The 21,050-nt window shown below is 49.3% G+C and overlaps 1 protein-coding gene across 2 annotated transcripts in view; it reads right to left on the reverse strand.

Moving 5' to 3' along the window:
• Positions 1-21,050, reverse strand: part of LINGO1 (leucine rich repeat and Ig domain containing 1) — a 167,125-nt gene that overhangs the window by 83,692 nt on the left and 62,383 nt on the right. The window contains exon 1 of one of the 2 annotated variants that reach the window (XM_029066532.2): positions 19,887-20,060. The exons of the other annotated variant lie outside the window; for it this stretch is intronic. Within the exon in view, the coding sequence (XP_028922365.1) occupies positions 19,887-19,994 (108 nt within the window). The 5' untranslated portion in view covers positions 19,995-20,060. Of the gene's footprint in view, positions 1-19,886; positions 20,061-21,050 lie in introns of those variants that run through there. 2 annotated transcript variants of the gene reach the window in all.

Raw genomic sequence — 21,050 nt, forward strand, 5'->3', positions numbered from 1 at the left:
TTTTTCTACAAAAATGTTCAAGTCATGTTTCCCCTCTCCTCAAGAGCCTCCAGTGGTTGCCCATCCATCTCCATATAGAACAGAAACACCTCACCATTGGCTTTAAAGCACTCAATCACCTTGCCCCCTCCTACCTCACCTCAATGCTCTCCCACTACAATGCAGCCAGCACACTTTGCTCCCCTAATACCAACCTACTCATTATACCTCAATCTCGTCTAGCTCACTGTCGACCCCTCGCCCACGTCCTGTCTCTGTCTTGGAATGTCCTTCCTCTTCATATCTGACAGACAATTACTCTCTGCCCCTTCAAAGACAACTCCTCTTAAAGGCCTTCCCTGACCAAGCCCTCTTTTTCTTTTCTTCCTTTCCCTTCTATGTCTCCCTGACTTACTCCCTATATTCATTCATACACTTGGCTTTGTACATCTTATTCACTCCATCCTCAGGACAACGGAACTTCTGTACATAGCCATAATTTATTTTAATGTCTGTCTCCCCTTCTAGACTATAAGCTCCATGTGGGCAGGAAACAGGTCAACCATCTCTGTTATTCTCCCAAGTTCTTAATTCAGTGCTCTACACACAGTAGCGCTTACTAAATGCCATGATTGATTGATTCATTAGACACTCAAGAAATACCACTGGTTGATGAATTGATTTAACTTTTTTGGATCGATTACTCTGCTGGGAGGCAGATGGACCAGATGACCTCTGGAGGGCTGTTCCAGGCTGAGGGTTCTGGGTGTCCACTGGACCATTTCACAGTTGCTGCCTGGCCTTCTTGTGTCTTCAGTCCTTCAATCCCCATTCCCCATTGGCCCCCTCCCCACTCCGGGGTCTACCTCCTGAAGGCAGGAGCCGGGCTCAGGACACGGGAGGGGAAGACATCACACTGCACTGTTTGCTGACAGGCGGGCATGAGGCAGTTTCTGTATTTGAAGCTGGTGGCATGTGTGTGCATGTGTGTGTGTTGTGGATGTGGATGTGTGTGTGTATAAAAACCCTTCCTGCTCAGAGGCACCACCACTGAGATTTAAGGCAAGAGGAAGAGAGAAAGCACATTTTAGGATAATCTTAAAAGCAAAAAAAATTATTACATGTCAAAAAGAGTGGGGAGTTTAAAAGGCTCCCAGGTGGGACACAGAATAAAATGCTTCTCGTTTGTTTCGGTGAAGGGAAGACAGGCCGTGCATTGCCATGGCAACTGAAGGGCATCTCCATAAACGGGAGCAGAGATGTCAGGTGGGATGGTCCCTGACCCACCCGCCACTCCAACCCACCACCACCCAGGAGGCGCTCAGAGGGTGAGGCTGCTATGAGGGAGGGTAGCATGTTCTTGGCTAATACTCCTAGGGCACGATCCTGCTGGGTAGGGGACGGGGCAGGCTCCTCTTACCTCCCACCGCTGAGGGGGTTGTGGGTGGGACTAAAGGGCACAGGAAGCCTCAGCCCTAGGGGGAGGACATACTGGGCCAGACATCCAGGATCCAGGAGATAGGACTTCTGGCAGTGAGTCTGGGTGTGAGTGTGTGTGGATTTGTGTATTTATCTGTGTGTATGTGAGCCTGAGTGAATGTGTGGATTTGTGTCAGTGTGAATGTGTGCCAGCAGCATGGCCTAGGGAAAAGAGCACGAGCTTGAGTTCTAATCCTGGCTCTGCCAATTGCTCACTGTGTGACTTGGGGCAAGACACTTAATTTCTCTGTGCCTCAGTTTCCTCAACTCTAAAATGGGGATTAAATCCTACACCTTCCTACTTAGACTGTGAGCCCTTGTGAGACAGGGACTGGATCCGATCTGATCAAACTTGTATCTACCCCAGCATTTAGAACAGTGCTTGACACATGGTAAGTACTTTATAAATACCATAAAAAGTGTTTATCTGTGGTATGTAATAATAATGTTGGCATTTGTTAAGCGCTTACTATCTGCCGAGCACTGTTCTAAGCACTGGGGTAGACACAGGGGAATTGGGTTGTCCCACGTGGGGCTCACAGTCTTAATCCCCATTTTACAGATGAGGTGACTGAGGCACGGAGAAGTTAAGTGACTTGCCCAAAATCACACAGCTGACAAGTGGCCGAGCCGGGATTCGAACCCATGACCTCTGACTCCAAAGCCCATGCTCTTTCCACTGAGCCACGCTGGTATGTGAGCATGAGTGAACGTGTGAATTTGTGTGGGTATGTGAGCATGTGTGAATACGTGTATTTGGGTGTTTATGTGAACCTGTGTGAATGTGTGTATCTGTGCGTGTATGTGGGAATGAGAGATAGAGAGAGGATATATAAGAAAATGCCTAGAAATGAGAAGGGGAGACTGTAAATGTGAGAGTCTTGGGGTTATTGTTATTATTAATTACTATTATAATGGTATAATTATAATAATTATTTTACTATAATATTTGTGAAGTGGTTACAGGTGCTAAGCATGGTGCTAAATGCTGAGAGGAAGACCAGATCATCAGGCTGGACCCAGTGCAGTGAGTTACAGCTCTCAGCAGGTTGACCCAAAGTTGCCCCTGAACAAGTTCCACAGAGGAGAGCTGAGGGAGAGTCAGGGAATTCAGTCTGATGCAGAGAGGGATGGGCAACTACTGGCCATTTTTGAGGAGCGGGGAGACAAAGCGAGCGATGTTTTAGAAAACTTATCTAGGCAACCGAGTAAAGTATGGACTGAAGCGGGGAGAGGCTGCAGGCAGGGAGGTCAGTGAGGAGGCTGATGAAGTAGTCCACGTGGGATATGCTACGTGCTTGGACCAGTGGGGTGGCCATTTGGATGGGGAGGAAGAGGTGGATTCCGGGAATGGTGTGAAGGAAGAACCCACGGGATTTGGTGACTAACTGAATATGGGGGGCGGTTGAAAGAGAGGAAGGAGTTAGGTTAACACCAAGGTTGTGGGCTTCAGAGTTGGGGAGGGAGTCAGCTGGGTTGGGGAAGTTAAGAGGAGGCGAGGATTTGGGAGAGAAGATGAGTTCAGTTTTGGCCATATCGAGGATGTGTCTTTTCATTGTTGTATTGTACTCTCCCAAGCGCTTAGTACAGTGCTTTGCACACAGTAAGCGCTCGATAAATACAACTTAATGAATGAATACGTTTGCGGTGCCGGTGGGATATCCATGGAGAGATGCCCCGGAGGCAGGAGGACAGGCAAGATTGCAGAGATGGAGAGAAGTTGGGGCTAGCCGGGTTGATTTGAATCATCTGCGTGGGGATGGTTGTTGAAGCCAAGAGAGCAGATAAGTTTCTCAAGGGAGTGGGCGTAGATGGAGAATAGAACAGGATCCAGAACTGAGCCTTGAGGGACCCCCATCGTGAGGGAGTGGGCGGCAGAGGAAAAGCCGGCGACAGACCAAGAAGAAGCGGCCAGAGAGGTAGGAGGAGAACCAGAAGAGGACAGTATCGGAGAAACTCGGCTCCGATAGTGTTTCCAGGAGGGGGGGGGAGGTCCATGGGGTAAAAGCAGCCTGAATGAAGGTTGGGCTTTCTGACACTGAACATCACTGAGACAGCTCTCCATGCTCCCGGGGGTTAGTAAGCAGCCAAAAGCCACTGCGATCCCAAGATGCTTCAGTGAAGCTTTTTAGCTCCACTTCAGCTAGCTCCTTAGGACTTCTGAGTGGAGTAAAATGTAAGAGTTGATAGTCACAGCCCCTGATCACAAGGAGCTTACAGTCTAGAGAGAGGACCTTACAGTTCACAGTCTACTGGTTAATAGAAGGAGCAGTGTGGCCCAGTGGAAAAAGCACGGGCTTGGGAATCACAGGACCTGGGTTCTAATCCCGGCTCTGCCGTTTGCCTGCTGTATGGCCTTAGGCAAGTCACTTAACAACTCTGTGCCCGTTTCCTCATCCTTAAAATAGGGATTCAATACCCATTCTTCCTCCCCTCGACATTGTGAGTCTCATGTAGGATAGAGACTGTCCAACCTGATTAATTCGTATCTACTCCAGCACTTAGTAATGATGATGATGATGATGATGGTATTTGTTAAGCGCTTACTATGTGCCAAGCACTGTTAAGTAAGCGCTTAAAAATACCACATTTCTCATACCATATGAGAAGCAGCTTGATCTAGCGGAAAGAGCCCAGGCCTGGGAGTCGGAGGACCTGGGTTCTAATCCTGCCTGCCACCTGTCTGCTGTGTGACCTTGGTTAAATCACTTAACTTCTCCGTGCCTCAGTTACCTCACCTATAAAATGGGGATTAAGACTGTGAGCCCCATGTGTGATATGGACTAAATCCAACCTGATTAGCTTGAATCTATCCCAGTTCTTAATACAGTTTCTGGCACACAGTAAGTATTTAACAAATACCATAAAAAATTGCTATTACCATTAGAAATATTAGCAGTAATACTAACGGTATTTATTAAGTGCCTTGTGACTGCAACACACTGTACTACCAACGAAAATCATATCATGTTTTATCAAGCAAAAACTCACTATTGGCTTCAAAACTCTCCATCACTTTGCCCTCTCCTACCTCCTCTCCCTTCTCGCCTTCTACAGCCCAGTCTGCACACTCCACTCCTCTGGTGCTAACCTTCTCACTGGCCTCATTCTCTCCTGTCCCACCGTCCACCCCAGCCCACCTCTGGCCAGGAATGCCCTCCCTCCTCAAATCCGCCAAACTAGCACACTTCCCCCCTTCAAAGTCCTACTGAAAGCTCAACTCCTCCAAGGCTTTCCTGGACTAAGCTCCCCTTTTCCTCTGCTTCACCTCCCCTCCCATTCGCACCCCACTTGCTCCCTCTGCTTCACCCTCCTCCCCGTCCCACAGCACCTGTGTGTATATATGTACATATTTATAATTCTATTTATTTTATTAATGATGTGCATATATCTATAATTCTATTTATTTATATTGATACTATAGATGCCTATTTACTTGTTTTGATGTCTGTCTCTCCCCTTCTAGACTGTGAGCCCATTGTAGGCAGGGATTGTCTCTACTGGTTGCCAAATTGTACCTTCCAAGCCCTGCACACAGTATGCGCTCAATAAATGCAGTTGCATGAATGAATTAATGTACTATGCATTTGGTCAAGACCTGCATGAGCCCAAGACATACTTCCTGCCCAGAGCTGGCTTCTACTTTAGTTGGGGCACGGACATAAATACTCATTGACGAAAAAGAGGAGAGGGAGGAAGAGCACGGATCAGCTTAAATATGCAAGCCTAACTAAAGGCTGAGTATGGGTAGAAATGTTTAAGTGGTTGGAAGTGAGTGAGGAGACAGGGAGTAAAGCCAGGCCCTTCCTGGACCCCCTCAAACCCACTGCAACATGGCATTTTACCAGCCTCTAGCATGGGAGGGACAGGAAATCTAGAAACGCTCCAACAATCTAGACAACCAGGCCTGGATTTTGGGCGCCAGCTGCCGACAGACAAGGGGAAGAAGACTTGAAAGTGGGCGCAGGATGTCTCTGCTGCCCAGGAGACCAGATCGGGTTGGGTCTGGCTCCTGGAGCACCAGGAGCTTCCTGAAGCACTTCATCCAGTGCCTTGCACGTGATTAAGTGCTCAGTAAGTATCACTGATTGATTGATTGTGACTGGGAGAAGCTCCGGAAGAGTGAGGGTGTGAGGACGCAAATGGACATGTCGAATTTATGCCTGGATGAGGGGGTGGCTCTCAGGGATGAGGTGGGAGATATTTTTTGCTCTCAAATGGGGCCAACTGCAGCAATCTCTTCCAAAGGAATAGGAGAGAGAAAGAGAGTTTGAGTCAGGATAGGAAGATGGCCAGTGTCAACCAAAGAGCCAGAAATCCAAAACAAAATGGGCAATATTTGGATCGCTTTGTGGGCTGCTAGAACATTTCAAAACTTACAACCTTTAGGGAAGCGCTTATGACAATATTTACCTGACAAATCTTTTTTAACCTGACTTCTGGTTGCGTTCAAGAATCAACGAGAACCAAGCTCAGGAGGAGATTCATTGATGAATACTTTAAAACTGTCAGGTCTAAGAACATAAATAGCGATACTGTATTTTAATCTACCTAAACCATGACAAAATCATTGAAGGCATCATAGCAAGAAGCAGAGCCCTGGGGAGGCTGTTAACAAGTTAGCATTTCCAGTTCATGTAGGAATATGGATTTCACTTTCCGAAGACATGAACAGAAATGGCGTTCATTATGACTAAGATAGTGCAACCGCGGAAAATGTAGAGGTGTGAAATGTGTAACATTACAGACACGCTTAGTATAAAATGCAAATATTTCAACAGAGTAAATCTGGTAGCCAAGTCTCTGATGGATTTCCTTGAAACTCTGACTGTAGAAAGTTAAACTCAACTACAAATCATTCACTAAGACAGCAGATTCTTGACACAGAGTCTACAGGAGTGAGTAGGTTAACTCACTAGAGTTGTGCTGGTCAAGCCAATGCCGGATAAATGGTCCAGTGATGTGGGAAAGGGACCTGGGGAAAAATGTGTGAGTGTGTTGTTTTAACAATAAAATTAGAGCTGCAAATTTTGATCAATTATTTCTCTTCCCCCTACTTGCACTGTGAGCCCCATGTGGTTCAGGGGTTATGTTTGATTTAATTATCTTGTATCTACCTCAGCATTTAGATCATTGCTTGGCACATAGTGAGTGCTTAACAAATATTAATACAATAAGAATAATAATAGTCTTACCTGTCTTTTGGATAATAGAAATAGACCAGATGAGGGTGAGACAGGGAGAACTGGGGCAGAAAAGACAGGAATGGCAATGCAGAAATGCTATGTCAATTTGAGCAAGTCCCTTTACTTTGTGCCTCAGTTTCCTCACCTGAAAAATGGGGGTTCAATCCCTTTTCTCTCTCCTCCTTAGGCAGTGGATCTATATGGGACAGGGACTTTGCCCAATCGATCTATATCTCCCCTAGGGCTTAGGATAGTGTTTATATAATAGTAACCATTTAACAATTATTACCAGAAAGAAGTGGAAGGGGAGCAAACAGAAGAGGAAGGAGGATATTAATCAATCAAAGGTATTTATTGAGCACTCACCCGGTGCAGAGCACTGTACTGAGCACTTGGGAGAGGACAATAGAGTAAAGGAGTGGATAGAAGGGTTGGAGCACAGGAAAGGGCTGTGATGGCCAGAAAGACTCCAAGGAGGTTCCCTAGCAAAATTCAGTCTGTGTCATCATGGATTTAAATATGATCAATTAGCTGTTCTCCGCCCCACTTACACTGTGAACACTACTTAGCACAGAGACTGTGTCTGACCCTTCATATCCTATATCTATTCCAGTGCTTAGTACAGTGCTTGATGCATGGTAAGTGCTTAAGAAGTACCATTATTATTATTATTGTCATTAATCATCAACATTTTCTGGTGGAATTAACTTTTTCCATGTCTTACTGCTTAGATGGTCTTCCTGAGGTCCCTACAGCAGGAAGCTTGGTCAGACTGTGCTGGTACGGTGGGGGAGATGGGGGAGAAGGGGAGACCCCAGTTATCTGGCCCGGGAGGGGAAACCTCAGAGAAGAGTGAACCTGAGCCCAGCCCCACCCCTCTGGCTCTGGCTCCAAGGGGCACGTGAATGCTACCCCACACTTAGTTGGGGGCCTGGAAAGCTACCAGAAGGCCAGAGGGGCCAAGCCCAAAGTGGGACCACCAGTGTAGCCAGGGGAGGCTTCAGCTGCAGGGTGGGGGTGTGAGGGGGCACATGTGAGGTTAGCTGGGCCCTGGGAAACCACGATTCAACCGGGTGAAGGCAGGATTGTTGGTGATTGGCAGTCAAGTGGCAGCACACAACCAGCCCCTGGAGAGGGGAGCAGTGTGCCTAGTGGATGGAGCACAAACCTGGAAGTCAGTAGACCTGGGTTCTATTACCGGCTCCAACACTTGCCTGCTCTGTGACCTTGGACAGGTAGCTTAACTTTTCTATGCTGTAGTTTCCTCATCTGTAAAATGGGGTTGTAAAATGTATCTGTTCTTCCTCCCAACAACTGGGAGGCTCGTGTGGGACATGGACCAATAAATAAATAAACAAGGGCTCGATGAATATGATTGAATTGAATTGAACTTGCAGTAAGGGAGATAAACAGGGTTTCCCCAGAAATGGTTGGCCAAACTCCATAATTCTTTGTCATACTCTGAGCCCGATACGACACGTGATATTACGTGAGAACTTAGAGGCTGGCAGTGGCTGTGCAATCAGTGCCCTGGGGGAGGGGAGGGTGGCCGTAGACAGCCCTTGTGATTAAGAGACAAGGAACTACATGGATGTCACAGGCATAACCCTAGGCACATTAGACCTCAGAAAGAGGCTGGGTGCTAGTCTCAGCTCTGCTAATGGCCTGCTATGTGACTTTGGGCACCTCTATTAGCCTCTCTGGTCCTCATTTTTCTCATCTACAAAATGGGGACAAAATACCTGTTCCTTTGTGCCCTTAGGCTGTGGGCCCCAAGTGTATCTGTTAGGATTATTTCATTCCAGTACTTAGCACACAGCTAAGCATATCAAAAGTGCTTGACAAATATCATAGTTAGTGAATCTACCACCACCTTCTCCCCTTTTCTCATCACCACCACCATCAGCTTTCTCTCTCCCCTCCCTTTTCCTTCTCTCTCTCTCTCTCCCCCGGCCCCACAGTGTGGCAGGATGGGTTCCAGCTAAACAAATTAGGTTTCCTTGGATCCGTCCCCACAGGGGCCAAGAACTGAAATCTCACCAACCCAAAGGCCCCAAAGTCTGGGCCCGGCCTCAACCCCGGCCCATGGGCCGCTCTTGAAGCCGTGCATTCCAGCATTTGCCAAGTCACTAAGAGCTAGTACAACCCCATGGGACACACCCAAGTCCCTGTCATGTGGTTCGCTGATCACTAGGGCCCCCAAAGCAGGGTGCTGGGCTCTGGATCCCCAGGGCCCCCACCCCCAGCGGTGGGGGCGCCGGTGGCGCTGGGCCCGTGGACAGCCTCAGCTTATTGCTTTCTGGCCTTTTTTCCTCCCACCTTTTTTTTTCCTTCTTAAAACACTAGGGAAATGAAATTCAGAAACTTATGTTTAATGCAATATTGAAATCTCCCCCTTCAGGAAGTGCCAAGTGATGGTTCCCATGGTTACCCTGAGCCCCTCCTCGGGCCCGCCACCATCAGTGGTATTTATTGAGAAGCAGTATAGCCTAGTGGCAAAGACACAGGCTTTGGAGTCAGAGATTGTGAGTTCTAATCCCAGCTTTGCCACTTGTCTGCTGTGTGACCTTGGGCAAGTCACTTCTCTTCTCTGGGCCTCAGTAACCTCAGCTGTAAAATGAGGATTGAGACTGTGAGCCCCATGAGGTACAGGGACTGTGCCCAAGCTGATTACCTTGTATCTACCCCAGTGCTTAAAACAGTGGTTGGCATATAGTAAGCGCTTAACAAATACAGGGCTCCAGAGATGCCTGCCATCTTGCCATGCCCCTAGGGGGCTGACTACAACTTGGTGATGGAATTCATTAAGTACCTGAGAATTCATTCATTCTTTCATTCAGTTGTATTTATTGAGTGCTTACTGTGTGCAGAGCAGTTTATTGAGCATTTGGAAAGTACAATATAGAGAAGTGCCAAGCACTGTGCTAAATACTGGGCCAGGTTCCAGACAATCAGATCAGACACAGAATTTGCCCCACATAGGGCTCACAATCTAATGGGTACTTTTTTCCATTTTACAGATGTGGAAACTGAGGCTCAAAGAGTTTAAGTTCATTCATTCATTCATTCATCCAGTCATTGAATTGTGTTTATTGAGCGCTTACTGTGTGCAGAGTACTGTATTAAGCGCTTGGAAAGTACAATTCGGCAACAGATAGAGACAATCCCTACCCAACAATGAGCTCACAGTCTAGAAGGGGGAGACACACAACAAAACAAAAAGAGTAGACAGGCATCAATAACATCAAAATAGATAAATAGAATTATAGATGTACACATATCATTAGTAAAATAGAGTAATAAATATGTACAAATATACACAAGTGCTGTGGGGCAGGGAAGGTGGTTGAGCAGAGGGAGGGAGAAGGGGTGATGGGGTGGGGAGGAGGAGCAGAGGAAAAAGGGGGCTCAGTCTGGGAAGGCCTCTTGGAGGAGGTGAGCTCTCTGTAGGGATTTGAAGAGGGGAAGAGAGCTAGTTTGGCAGATGTGAGGAGGGAGGGCATTCCAGGCTAGAGGTAGGACATGGGCCAGGGGTCAACGGCGGGACAGGTGAGAACGAGGCCCAGTGAGGAGGTTAGTGGCAGAGGAGCGGAGTGTGTATGGTGGGCTGTAGAAGGAGAGAAGGGAGGTGAGGTAGGAGGGGGCAAGGTGATGGAGAACTTTGAAGCCAATAGTGAGGAGTTTTTGCTTCATACGAAGGTTGATAAGCAACCACTGGAGATTTTTGAGGAGGGGAGTGTCATGCCCAGAGTGTTTCTGTAGAAAGATCATTCAGGCAGCAAAGTGAAGTATAGACTGAAGCGGGGAGAGACAGGAAGATGGGAGATCAGAAAGGAAGCTGATGCAGTAATGCAGGAGGACTATGACGAGAGATTGTACCTTGGATGGGAGGAAGGGGCAGATCTTGGTGATGTTGTGAAGGTGAGACTGGCAGGTTTTGGTGACAGATTGGATGTGTGGGGTGAATGAGACACCTGAGTCAAGGATGACACCAAGGTTGTGGGCTTATGAGACGGGAAGGATGGTAGTGCCATCCACAGTGAAGGGAAAGTCAGGGAGAGGACAGGGTTTGGGAGGGAAGATGAAGAGCTCAGTCTTGGACATGTTGAGTTTCAATTGGTGGGCAGACATCCAGGTGGAGATGTCCTAAAGGCAGAAGGAGATACGAACCTGGAGGGAAGGAGGGAGAACAGAGGAGGAGATGTAGATTTGGGGGTCATCTGCTTAGAGATGATAGTTGAAGCAGGGGGAGCAAATGAGTTCACCAAGGGAGTGAGTATAGATGGAGAACAGAAGGGGACCAAGAACTGACCCTTGAGGAACCCCTACAGTTAGGGGATGGGAGGGGAAGGAGGAGCCCGGAAAGGAGATCGAGAATGAAGGGCCAGAGAGATGAGGAGAATCAGGAGAAGATGGAGTCCATGAAGCCAAGGTTGTATAACGTGTTGAGGAGAAAGGGATGGTCGACAGTGTCAAAGGCAGCTGAGAGGTTGAGGGGGATTAGGATAGAATAGGAGCCATTGGATTTGGCAAGAAGGAGGTCATTGGTGACCTTTGAGAAGGCAGTTTCGGTGGACCAGAGGGGATGTAAGACAGATTGGAAGGAGTCCAGGAGAGAGCTGGAGTTGAGGAATTCGAGTCAGTGAGTGTAGACGACTTGCTCTAGGAGTTTGGAAAAGAAGGGTAGGAGGGGGATAGGGTGATAACTGGAAGGGGCAGTGGGGTTTTTTTAGGACAAAGGAGACATGGGCATGTTTGAAGGCAGAGGGGAAAAAGGCACTGGAGAATGAGCGGTTGAAGACGGAAGTTAAGGAGGAGAGGAGGGAAGGGGTAAGAGTTTTTATAAGATGAGTTGGGACGGGGTCCGAAGCACAGCTGGAGGGGGTGGCACTTGAGGGAGGAGATCTCCTCTGAAGATACTGCTGGGAGGGATGGGAAAGTAGAGGAGGGGGTTGAGAGCGGAGGGGGATAGAGAAGGGGGAGGAGTGACTTTGGGGAGCTGAGACCTGATGATGTTAATTTTCCTAATGAAGTAGGTGGCCAGATGATTGAGGTGAGGGATGGAGTGGGGGCAGGAACAGGGGCTTGGATAAGCGACTTTCCCATGGTCATGCAGCAGGCCAATGGCAGAGTTGGGATTAGAACCTGGGTCACCAGACTCCCATTCCTGTGCTCTTTCCACTATCAAGCAATCAGTCAGTCAATCAATGGTATTTATTGAATGTTTGCTGTGTGTAGAACATTGGACGAAGCGTTTGGGAGACGACAGTACGATAGAGCACATAACCATAATCCTTGCCTATACAGAACAGAGATTTCTGTCCACCACAGCCCTCGCTATCTGTAAATTTAGAAGACAGACCTTAAAATAAATTACAGATGGCTATGTACACTAGACCTCACTGCTTCACTAAAAACAGAAGGGAAGAAGTCTTGGGCTACCCGATGGCTAGTAATGAAACCAGAGGGTCCAATCATTCCCTTTCCCCACGTTCTGGCTGCATTGTGCCCATCAATTGGAAAATAAGAGCACCCACTCCCCAGGAGAGGAAAGAGCCAGACTCTAGGCAACAGGAATGCCTGTTAGGGGACCAGCTCCTCTTCCTCCTTCTCTTCCTCCTCCTCCTCCTCCTTTTACTTCACCTCTTCTCCTTTGCCTCCCCCACCTCCTCCTCTCTGAGCCTCATCCATTCCCAGCTCAGCCAGTGTAAATTGTTTATTTTTCGTACTAGTTAGCAATTCCAGATCTGCTGAACTGTATCAAAGCTCCTGATTCCGAGAGAGACAGAGACAGAGACCGAACTTCTTTGTGCCTCAGTTTCCTCATCTGTAAAATGGGGATTCAATACCTGTTCTCCCTTCTACTTAAACTGGGTGCCCCATGTGGGACAGAGACTGTGTCCAATCAGATTCTCTTGTATCTACCTCAGGACTTAATACAGTTCCTGGCAAAGAGTAAGTACTTAACAAATAACATTTAAAAGAGAGAGAGAGAGGTGAGTGATGGGAGAGAGTGCACGCCCTGATTCAACAACATGATTTGGATGAGAAGCTGGCATCAGTTTGAGGCCTGTGGGCTTGAGCCATTTAATAGCTCCTCAAGGCTACAGCAGGGGTGAACTGGAGGTCCCATCCCGCCCCCCAACCCCACCCCAGCAGTTGCAGAGCCAGGGATTACTGGTCATCTCCCCCAGCTGGCCCCAGGAGCATGGCCTGGTGGAAGCAGTGTTGATCAGTGGATAGAACGGAGGACTGGGAGTCAGAGGTCCTGGGTTCTAATCCCGGATCTAGTACTTATTTACCTTGGGCAAATCATTTCATTTCTCTGGGTCTCAGTTACCTCATCTGTAAAATAGGGATTAAGACTATGTTCTCCATATGGGATGTGGACTATGTCCGACCTGATTATCTCGTTTCTACCCCAGTGTTTAGTATAGTGCCTGGCTCACGGTAAGAGCTTAACAAATACCATAAGGGGAAACAAAATGAAGGGACAATTCTGACACACTTCAGGACAAACCCAGCCCTGGGCAGTGCTGCCTCCTTTCTCACCTTTTTCCCATCTTTCCATCCCAACTCACACTCCACCTCCTCCAGGAAGTTTTCACCAATCACCTCCACCCACTCTTTCTTCAATTCATCGTCACGATCCCTGTCCTCCCCCTCGGCCCATTTCCACGATCGCTGGGCTCCAACTATTTACTCCAGAAAGACCCATGCTGTCTGCTGTGCGGGAGTGTGGGAAGAGAGAAGGAACGGGCAGAGATAGACACCAACCCAGATAGAAAGGGATGAATGGGGATCTCTGTCTGCCTGATTACTGCTGTCCCCTTCTTCTCTGGGCTCAGTGCTGGATGGCAGTGGTCAGTGGTGGGTGGGAGTGGTCGGTGCAGGGCAATGCTGGGAAGGTCTGGGCAGCTCTGGCTCACTGGGCAGGACTGTGCTTTCTAAGAGGTGCCACACACTTTCCCACCCACCGGCCCACCATGCACACTGCTTCCAGCCAGCCTGTCCCCCCTCCCCCAGCCGGCCCATTCCCCTCTCCCCCCCTGCTTAGCCCTGCCCCCCACAAAGCTGCCACTCTCCGCGGTGGCTCGATTGTCTTTTACACAGACTCTGCCCACAAGTTGACCCCCAGCCAGGAAAATAACGTACTGAAAGAAAAGGAGCAAAAATCATACACAAACATACACACACACACACACACATACACCTATGTGCACACACAGACACACACACACACTTTTTTACAAAGGATTTATTAAGCAGTCACTATGTGCCAAGCACTGTACTAAGCACTGGGGAGATGCAAGATAATTGGGTTGGACACTGTCGATGACCCACATGGGGCTCACAGTCTTCATCTCCATTTCACAGATGATGTAACTGAGGCACAAAGCAGTTAAGTGACCTGGCCAAGGTAACGCAGCAATCAAGAGGTGGAGCCGGGATTAGAATCCAGGTCCTTCTGACTCCCAGGCTCATGCTATAACTATTATGCTGCTGCTACAGGCACACACACGTACACATACATATACATGGGGACACACATATGCATGCATGGCCAAAACGCACCTAAATATATGCACGCACATGACCTCCCCTCCCCGCCCCCCAAGAGGTCCAACAGTTCTCTATTTTTTAATCACTGGCCCCAGTAGGCTGGGAAAGCCAATGAATACACTGCCCTCTCCATCCCTGCCTCCCTGCTCCCTCCCTTGCCCCCCATCATCAGACTCCAAGTTGCCTCCTTCAGCTGAGCAGCCCCTCGTTGTCGCTCCTGCCCTCAGCTTTACCCTCTCTCTCCTGACACTGTTTCTTGCTCCCACCCCATCCTCTGATCCTCCGTGCACAGAACCGTGCCCGCCTCAGGACTCTGTCACCCACCCCTTACTGGGTCTTTTCTCCTTCCCACCCTCCTCCCTTCCACACCCCTCCCTTTCCTCATACCCTCCCTCCTCTTCCAAGCTCCCCCTTACTTACTTCTTCTCTTCTCCCCTGAGCACCTCACTTTCTCCTCCTTTCCCATCTCCCCTGGGCCTCTACCCCCATCCTCCCTTTCCTTGTCCTCTGAGCACTTCACCTCCTCCTCCTTTCCCTCCTCATTTGAGCCCCTGCCCTTTCCTCCACTCCCACCTCCCATAGGCCACTTCCCTCTTTATGCTCTTTCTCCTGCTGGTCTCCCTCCAGCCCATCCCCACTCACACCCCCTCTGTTCCTTCTTCGGCTTTCTCTCCAGCCTTTCTGGCACAGCCCAGCTCTCCCCGCTCCCAGGGAGTTATAAATGGCAGGTCCTCCCCAAATGGGGACAGGGTGACAGATGGGAGGCAGGAGGGGAGAGTGGTGAGTGCCAGTGTGAGGGGGAGGGGGAGGCGGTGAGGGGACCATGGAATTCTTACAAACTTGCAAGTTAAAACATTCTTAACACTTCCCACCCCCTTTAATGTTCTGATGCACCAGGACGTGACAAAATGTGTCAAATTAAAAAAAAAAACCACACACCACAACACAAATGCGGATCCAGCTTCTCCCGATGCCAAGATGAAACCATCTGTTCCCTGGATGTGGGGGAAGGAGCTGGGACGAGGCAAACTGCATCACTGGCGTTTGCTTCAGAAACCCTCGACTAGGCAGCACAGGCTCCCTGGGTCTCTGGGTACCTGTCTCCCCCTCCATATCTCCCAGACAACCCCTCTCCCCATTTTCAAAGTCTTATTAAAATCATACCTCCTCCAAGAGGCCTTCCCTGATTAAGCCCTATTTTCTCCTATTCTCTCTCCCTTCTGCATTGTCTATGAACTCAGATCTGTACCCTTTGGGCACTTGATATTCACCCCGCCCTCAGCCCTATAAAACTTAACGTACATAGTCATAATTCATTTTAATAAATGCCTCCCCCTCTACACTGTAAGCTTCCTGTGGGCAGGGAGTATGTCTGGTAACTTTGTGAACTACACTCTCCCAACTAATTAATACAGCACTCTGCACACAGTAAATTCTCAATAAATACTACTGATTGATTGCCTGGAGCTGGGACCAGGACTTCTGGAGACCTGAAATTCCATAATAATAATAATAATAACAGTTAAGCATTTAATATGTACCAAGATAATCAAATTGGACACAATCCCTGCTCCACGTGCGGTTCGCAATCTAAGTACAAGGAAGAACAGGTACCGTAACCCCATTTTACAGATAAGAAAACAAAAGCACAGAGAAGTTGAGTGATTTGCCCAAAGTAACACAGCAGATCAGTGGCAAAGCGGAGATTAAAACCCAGGTCCTCTGACTCCCAGGTCTGAGCTCTTTCCACAAGGCCAGGCTAGTAATTAAAGCTTTTGCCCCCCCATGCCTGCCCTCCTGGTCCTCCCACTCCTCCCTCCTTCGGGCCTGTTACAGAGAGCGACTTGGATGGATATTTCTGTTGGCAGCCGGCAGGAGGTGTGTGCCCAAGCTGGGAGATGGAGAATGGAAGTGGCAGACCAATCACCAGCAGCCGCTGACCCTGGAAGCTTGGGGACAACGGGGAAGCCAAGGGGGCAGAGGATTTCTCCAGTATAGGGGGCTCTCCTCCAGAGATGACTTGATGAAGCCACTGGGCAGGAGTGTGCACAGCGTGGCTGGTTGACCCCAGGAAGCAGGAGCAAACACACAATGTACAAAGGAGGAGGGTGGGATGGAGGACAGGGCTGGTGGGGTGTGGGAGTGGAGGCTTTATGACTCCGTTCACAACATGCCCCAGGGAGGGACAGGGGCAGGATGCTTGGGGAGGTAAAGAGGAAGAGGTTTTAGGAAGGTACACACGTGCCCACGGCCTATAAATACAATCGACTCCTCGTGGGTGAGAGGAGGCACTGAGGGACAGGGCTGACTCTCGGGAACCGGAGTGTCCCTCCTGAAATGATCTAGGTCACTGCTCCTCGGGGGTTTCTAGGTTGAAGGATGATGGGGAGATGAGCGGAATACATATGGCTGCTGGATGAATGATCTCAGGGTCTGGGAGAGCATCAGATAAGTGAGGCTGGTGGCAGGCTTCCTGGGAAGGGTCAAACTAGTGATCTTAGCTTTGGCAAACAGAACAGGGTCCACCAGCCTGCTCAATAATAGCCCAAAACTGGGGCAATTTATTAACACTTACTACGTGCCAAGCACTGTAGTAGAAGTCCGATTACCGGGTCAGACACGATCCCTGTCCCATATGGGGCTCGTGGTCTAAGGGGATGTGAGAACAGGTATCAAATTCCCATTTGGCAGATGAGGAAACTGAAGCCCAGAGAAGTGAAGGGACTTGCCCCAGGTTGCAGAGCAGACAAGCGGAGGAGCTGAGATTAGAACCCAGGTCCTCTGACGCCCAACCCTGTGCTCTTTCCACTAGGCCACGCTGCTTCTACTCTGGGAGGTGGAAGAAGGATGGGGGCATTGGAATGGGGAGAGTGAGAATTTGTTGCAAGAAATAGATTCTGCCTTTGCAGAGTGGGTAGTGTGGTCTCTCGGTGGGGGGCAACAAGGTAAAAAAAAATTCCCCTCTAACGCTGCCATCTTATTGGTCATGAGCATTCACTGGAGAATGGGAAACGAGGGAGCTGTCAGGCTCTCAATCCATGAAAAAGTACAGTTAACCTAGCCAGGATCCATCTTGGCAGTTGAGTGCATATGGAGGAGAGTGACCCCTGCCTACCAGCCCTGCCCCCGCCTGGGCAGCCGTGGACCCTCAAGCTCCTTCTCCTTCTTCTGCCCATCTGCTCCTACCCGGTCCCTCGTTCCTGTTTTTTGTTTTTTCTTCTATTGTGGGCAAACAAAGTGGAAAATGAATTCCTTTAGATAGCAAATGAGTTTAATAGAAGCGGTGATGGAGTGATGCTGTGACGGGAATGCCAATCCCTTGTCCGGATGTGGATCGATTCCTAAATAGGCCTGGCAGGAGGAAAGGTCGTGGTGGCTGGCTCTCGTTGAGCGGTGGCTGGCTTCTGTGAGTGGTGGGCCTTAGTCCAGGGTCTGATAGTTGTGGCAGGATGAGGCGTGACCAAGGGAGGGTCGACAGAGTCCCCCACCCTGCCCCAGCTCACCCTTGCCCCTGCCCAAGTCGCGGACTGTAGCTGGCCAGCAAGGGGTCAGAGTCTGCTCAGCCACAGGGTAGGTCTGTCCTGGACCCCAACAAGCAGCCGGTCCCTGCTCAATAACTTGGAAATGAGGCTCCAGAGAGAGCAGTTAACCAGAGAAGGGACCCGCCTCCTTTCAACACCTTGGGAACTCCCCCAGACAGCTGTCAGGGGGCCACTTGCTGTTGCTGTTAGATCCAGGCAACTGACCATCTTGCAGCCCTAGGCCCCTTTTGCCCAGGAACCCCCAGCAGCAGGAGGAGAGGAGAAAGAGAAAGAGTAGGGGAGAGGAGAAGGGTGAATGGAGCAGAGAAGGCTTGGCGGGGGCAGTGGGAGAAGGAGGATAAGAGAAGAGAAGGAGGAGAAGAGAAGAGGAGGAGAAGAGAAGGGAGGGGCTCAAGTCTGGGAGAAACCCTGGTCCGGCAGAGACCTAGTAGGGCTGGAGCAGTGAGCAGTCCCTGCATCGGGGTGGGGGCTGGGCCCAGGTTGGGATGGGTAGACCCTTTTCACCCACCTGGAGGGAAGCCATAGCCAGAGCTAAATGTTACTAGGGCATCACCAACTCTGGCTCAGCCGAGGTGGAAGACAGAGGCTTGCTTTCTCTGTGCCAGCTGCCTCCCACCCCCGAGATGGTGGCAACAGAGGCAAGGCGGAGCCAGAGGGGCAGGAAACTTGTTGGTGATGAGCACGCCGACGCCTGGAGCATCAGAGGGAAGATCAGAGGAATGAGACTGATTTAGCTTGAGGACTACAAGACCATAAGATGACTGACATCTCTGAAGGTCTAGTGTAAGCAAGGTGACTGCTGGGCACCCCTTCTGAGCAGAGAGCCCAGGACCCGAGTTCCCAGGTTCACAGTGCAGCAAGAAGAATGGAGGTTAGACCTCTGTAAGTCTCAGGTTATGAAGGAGGGGAAGGTTTGGCCACAGGGTAGTCTTCATCAGCCCTAACGGAGGCCGGCATCTGCCAATTCTACTGTGCTCTGCCAAGTTCTTGGTACCCTGCACACCGTAGGTACTTAATCAATGATATTGACTGATCGATTAAAGTTGGGCTAGGTAATCTCCTCGGGTGTCCTGTTTCCAGAAATACTTCTGGGTCTGGGAAGCCTGGGTCCTGACCTCCCAACAGTGGGTTACCTGAATTGTGGATACTGAGAAATCCCAATTAGCTGACAGTAACCTAAGCCAGCCCTCCAAGGGAGAAACCAGTCCCGCTAGGCCACTTGGATCAATCGATCAATGGTATTTATTGAGTGCTGACTTTGCGCTGTACTAATCAATCAATCCATAAATCAACTGTAGTTACTGAACCCTGATTGCATGCAGAGCGTGATACTAATTCATTCATTCATTCAATCATATTTATTGAGCACTTACAGTGTGCAGAGCACTGTACTAAGAGCTTGGGAGAGGACAATACAAGAGAGTTGGTAGACACGTTCCCTTCCCACAAGGAGCTTACAGTCTAGAGGGGGAGACAGACACTAATAGAGATAAATAATTTACAGTTATGTACATAAGTATCTGTTAAGCACTTACTATGCGTCAAGCACTGTACTAAGCGCCGGGGTAGATACAGTATAATCAGGTCACACTTGGAGCTCACAGTTTAAGCGGAAATCTATTTTGCGGGTGAGGAAATCAAGGCCCAGAGAAGTTAAGTGACTTGCCCAAGATCACACAGCAGGTACATGGCAGAGTAGGGAATTAGAACCCAGGTCCTCTGAGACTCTCAAGCCCATGCTCTTTCTACTAGAGAATGCTGCTTCTCAGCCCCGAGTAAGTGTTTTGAGCTGAAGGTGGGGCGAATATCAAGTACGCAAAGAGTACAGATCCAAGTGCAGAGAGGTTTTGGCGGCGGGGTCTATGCTCTTTGGCTTCCATTCTCCTAGACTGTAAGCTCCTCAAGGGCGGGAATCACGTCTCTCTACTCTGTTGTCCTCTCTCAAGCATTTCGTAAAGTGGTCAGCAAACAGTAAGCGCTCAATAAATAGTACTGGTTGAGTATTAATCTCCTCGGCCTTTCCCATTCTGCATTCCTCTCTGCCATGTAATTGGTCTTTCATCTGCCAACCCCGCCCACGCTGCTGCTTGACTCCTTCTCCGCCTCCCTCCCCCATCACCTCCCGACCCCTGCTCACCGGGTTCGGATTAAGTCTCCCCCCAAGACGCTTCCTCCCGTGTCTCCTCCGAGCAGGTGTTCTCTTGTTCGGACCCGGACTCAGGTCTCCCTGCTCTCTGTGGTCCATTCCGGTGATTTCTCCGTCCTCGCTGGTGTAAGCAGCGCCTCCCAAATTAGCCTGATCACAAACTACAGAGCCTGGAATTAGCTTGCTCGTTACCCTCTCTTCAAGATCATTAATAAAGCCCCATCGCACACCACCCACTGCCTGCCATTCTTGGACACTCACTCATTCTCACCCTTCTTTAACGTCTCCCTGCCGGCTTCCTACCCGCTTAGCTACGTCTTAACTCGAAGCAGCGCCACTTACCTTATGAGGAAACACTGGCCATGAGGCTGCCGCCAACATCGTGCCCAAAGCCCCACATTTCCCATTTCCTGCCTCCCCGTCATCTGCTCTTCTTGCAGGCGGCACTCCGACCAAGAAAAGCGCTCGTGTACTCACAGCGGCTCTCTCAGCAGATTCCAAAAGCTGCTTCTTGCTAATGACTTTACTCCCTTCTAAATGTTAAACAACTTGATATTGAGAAGCAGCATGGCCTAGTGGAAAGGCCACCGGGCCTGGAGGTCAGAGGATCTGGGTTCTAATCCTAGCTCTGCAGATTGCCCGTTGTGTGACCATGGGCAGTTCCCTTAATTTCTCAATGCCTCAGTTGCCTTATCTGTAAAATGGGAATTGAATACATTTGCTCCCTCCTACTTAAACTGTAGCCCCATGTGGGACAGGGACTGGGCCCCACTTGATTGACTTGCATCTACCCCAGCACTTTAGAACAGCGTGGACACACAGTAAGTGCTTAACAAATACCATTAATAAAAAATTTCTCACTTATTATCCGTTCGGTTATCTCGAGAAGCAGTGTGGCCTAGTGGAAAGAGCACAGGCCTGGCAGTTCTAATCCCAGCTCCGCTACTTTCATTCATTCATTCAGTTGTATTTATTGAGCCCTTACTGCGTGCAGAGCACTGTACTAAGCGCTTCAAAAGTACAATTCAGCAACAGATAAGAGACAATCCCTACCCAACAATGGGCTCACTAGTCTACCAAATGGGCTCATGCTTGCTGTGTGATCTTGGGAAAGACACAACTTCTTTGGACCTCAGTTTCCTCATCTCTAAAATG

This window comes from Ornithorhynchus anatinus, chromosome 5 (genome assembly GCF_004115215.2).
Source record: "Ornithorhynchus anatinus isolate Pmale09 chromosome 5, mOrnAna1.pri.v4, whole genome shotgun sequence".
NCBI lineage: Eukaryota > Metazoa > Chordata > Mammalia > Monotremata > Ornithorhynchidae > Ornithorhynchus > Ornithorhynchus anatinus.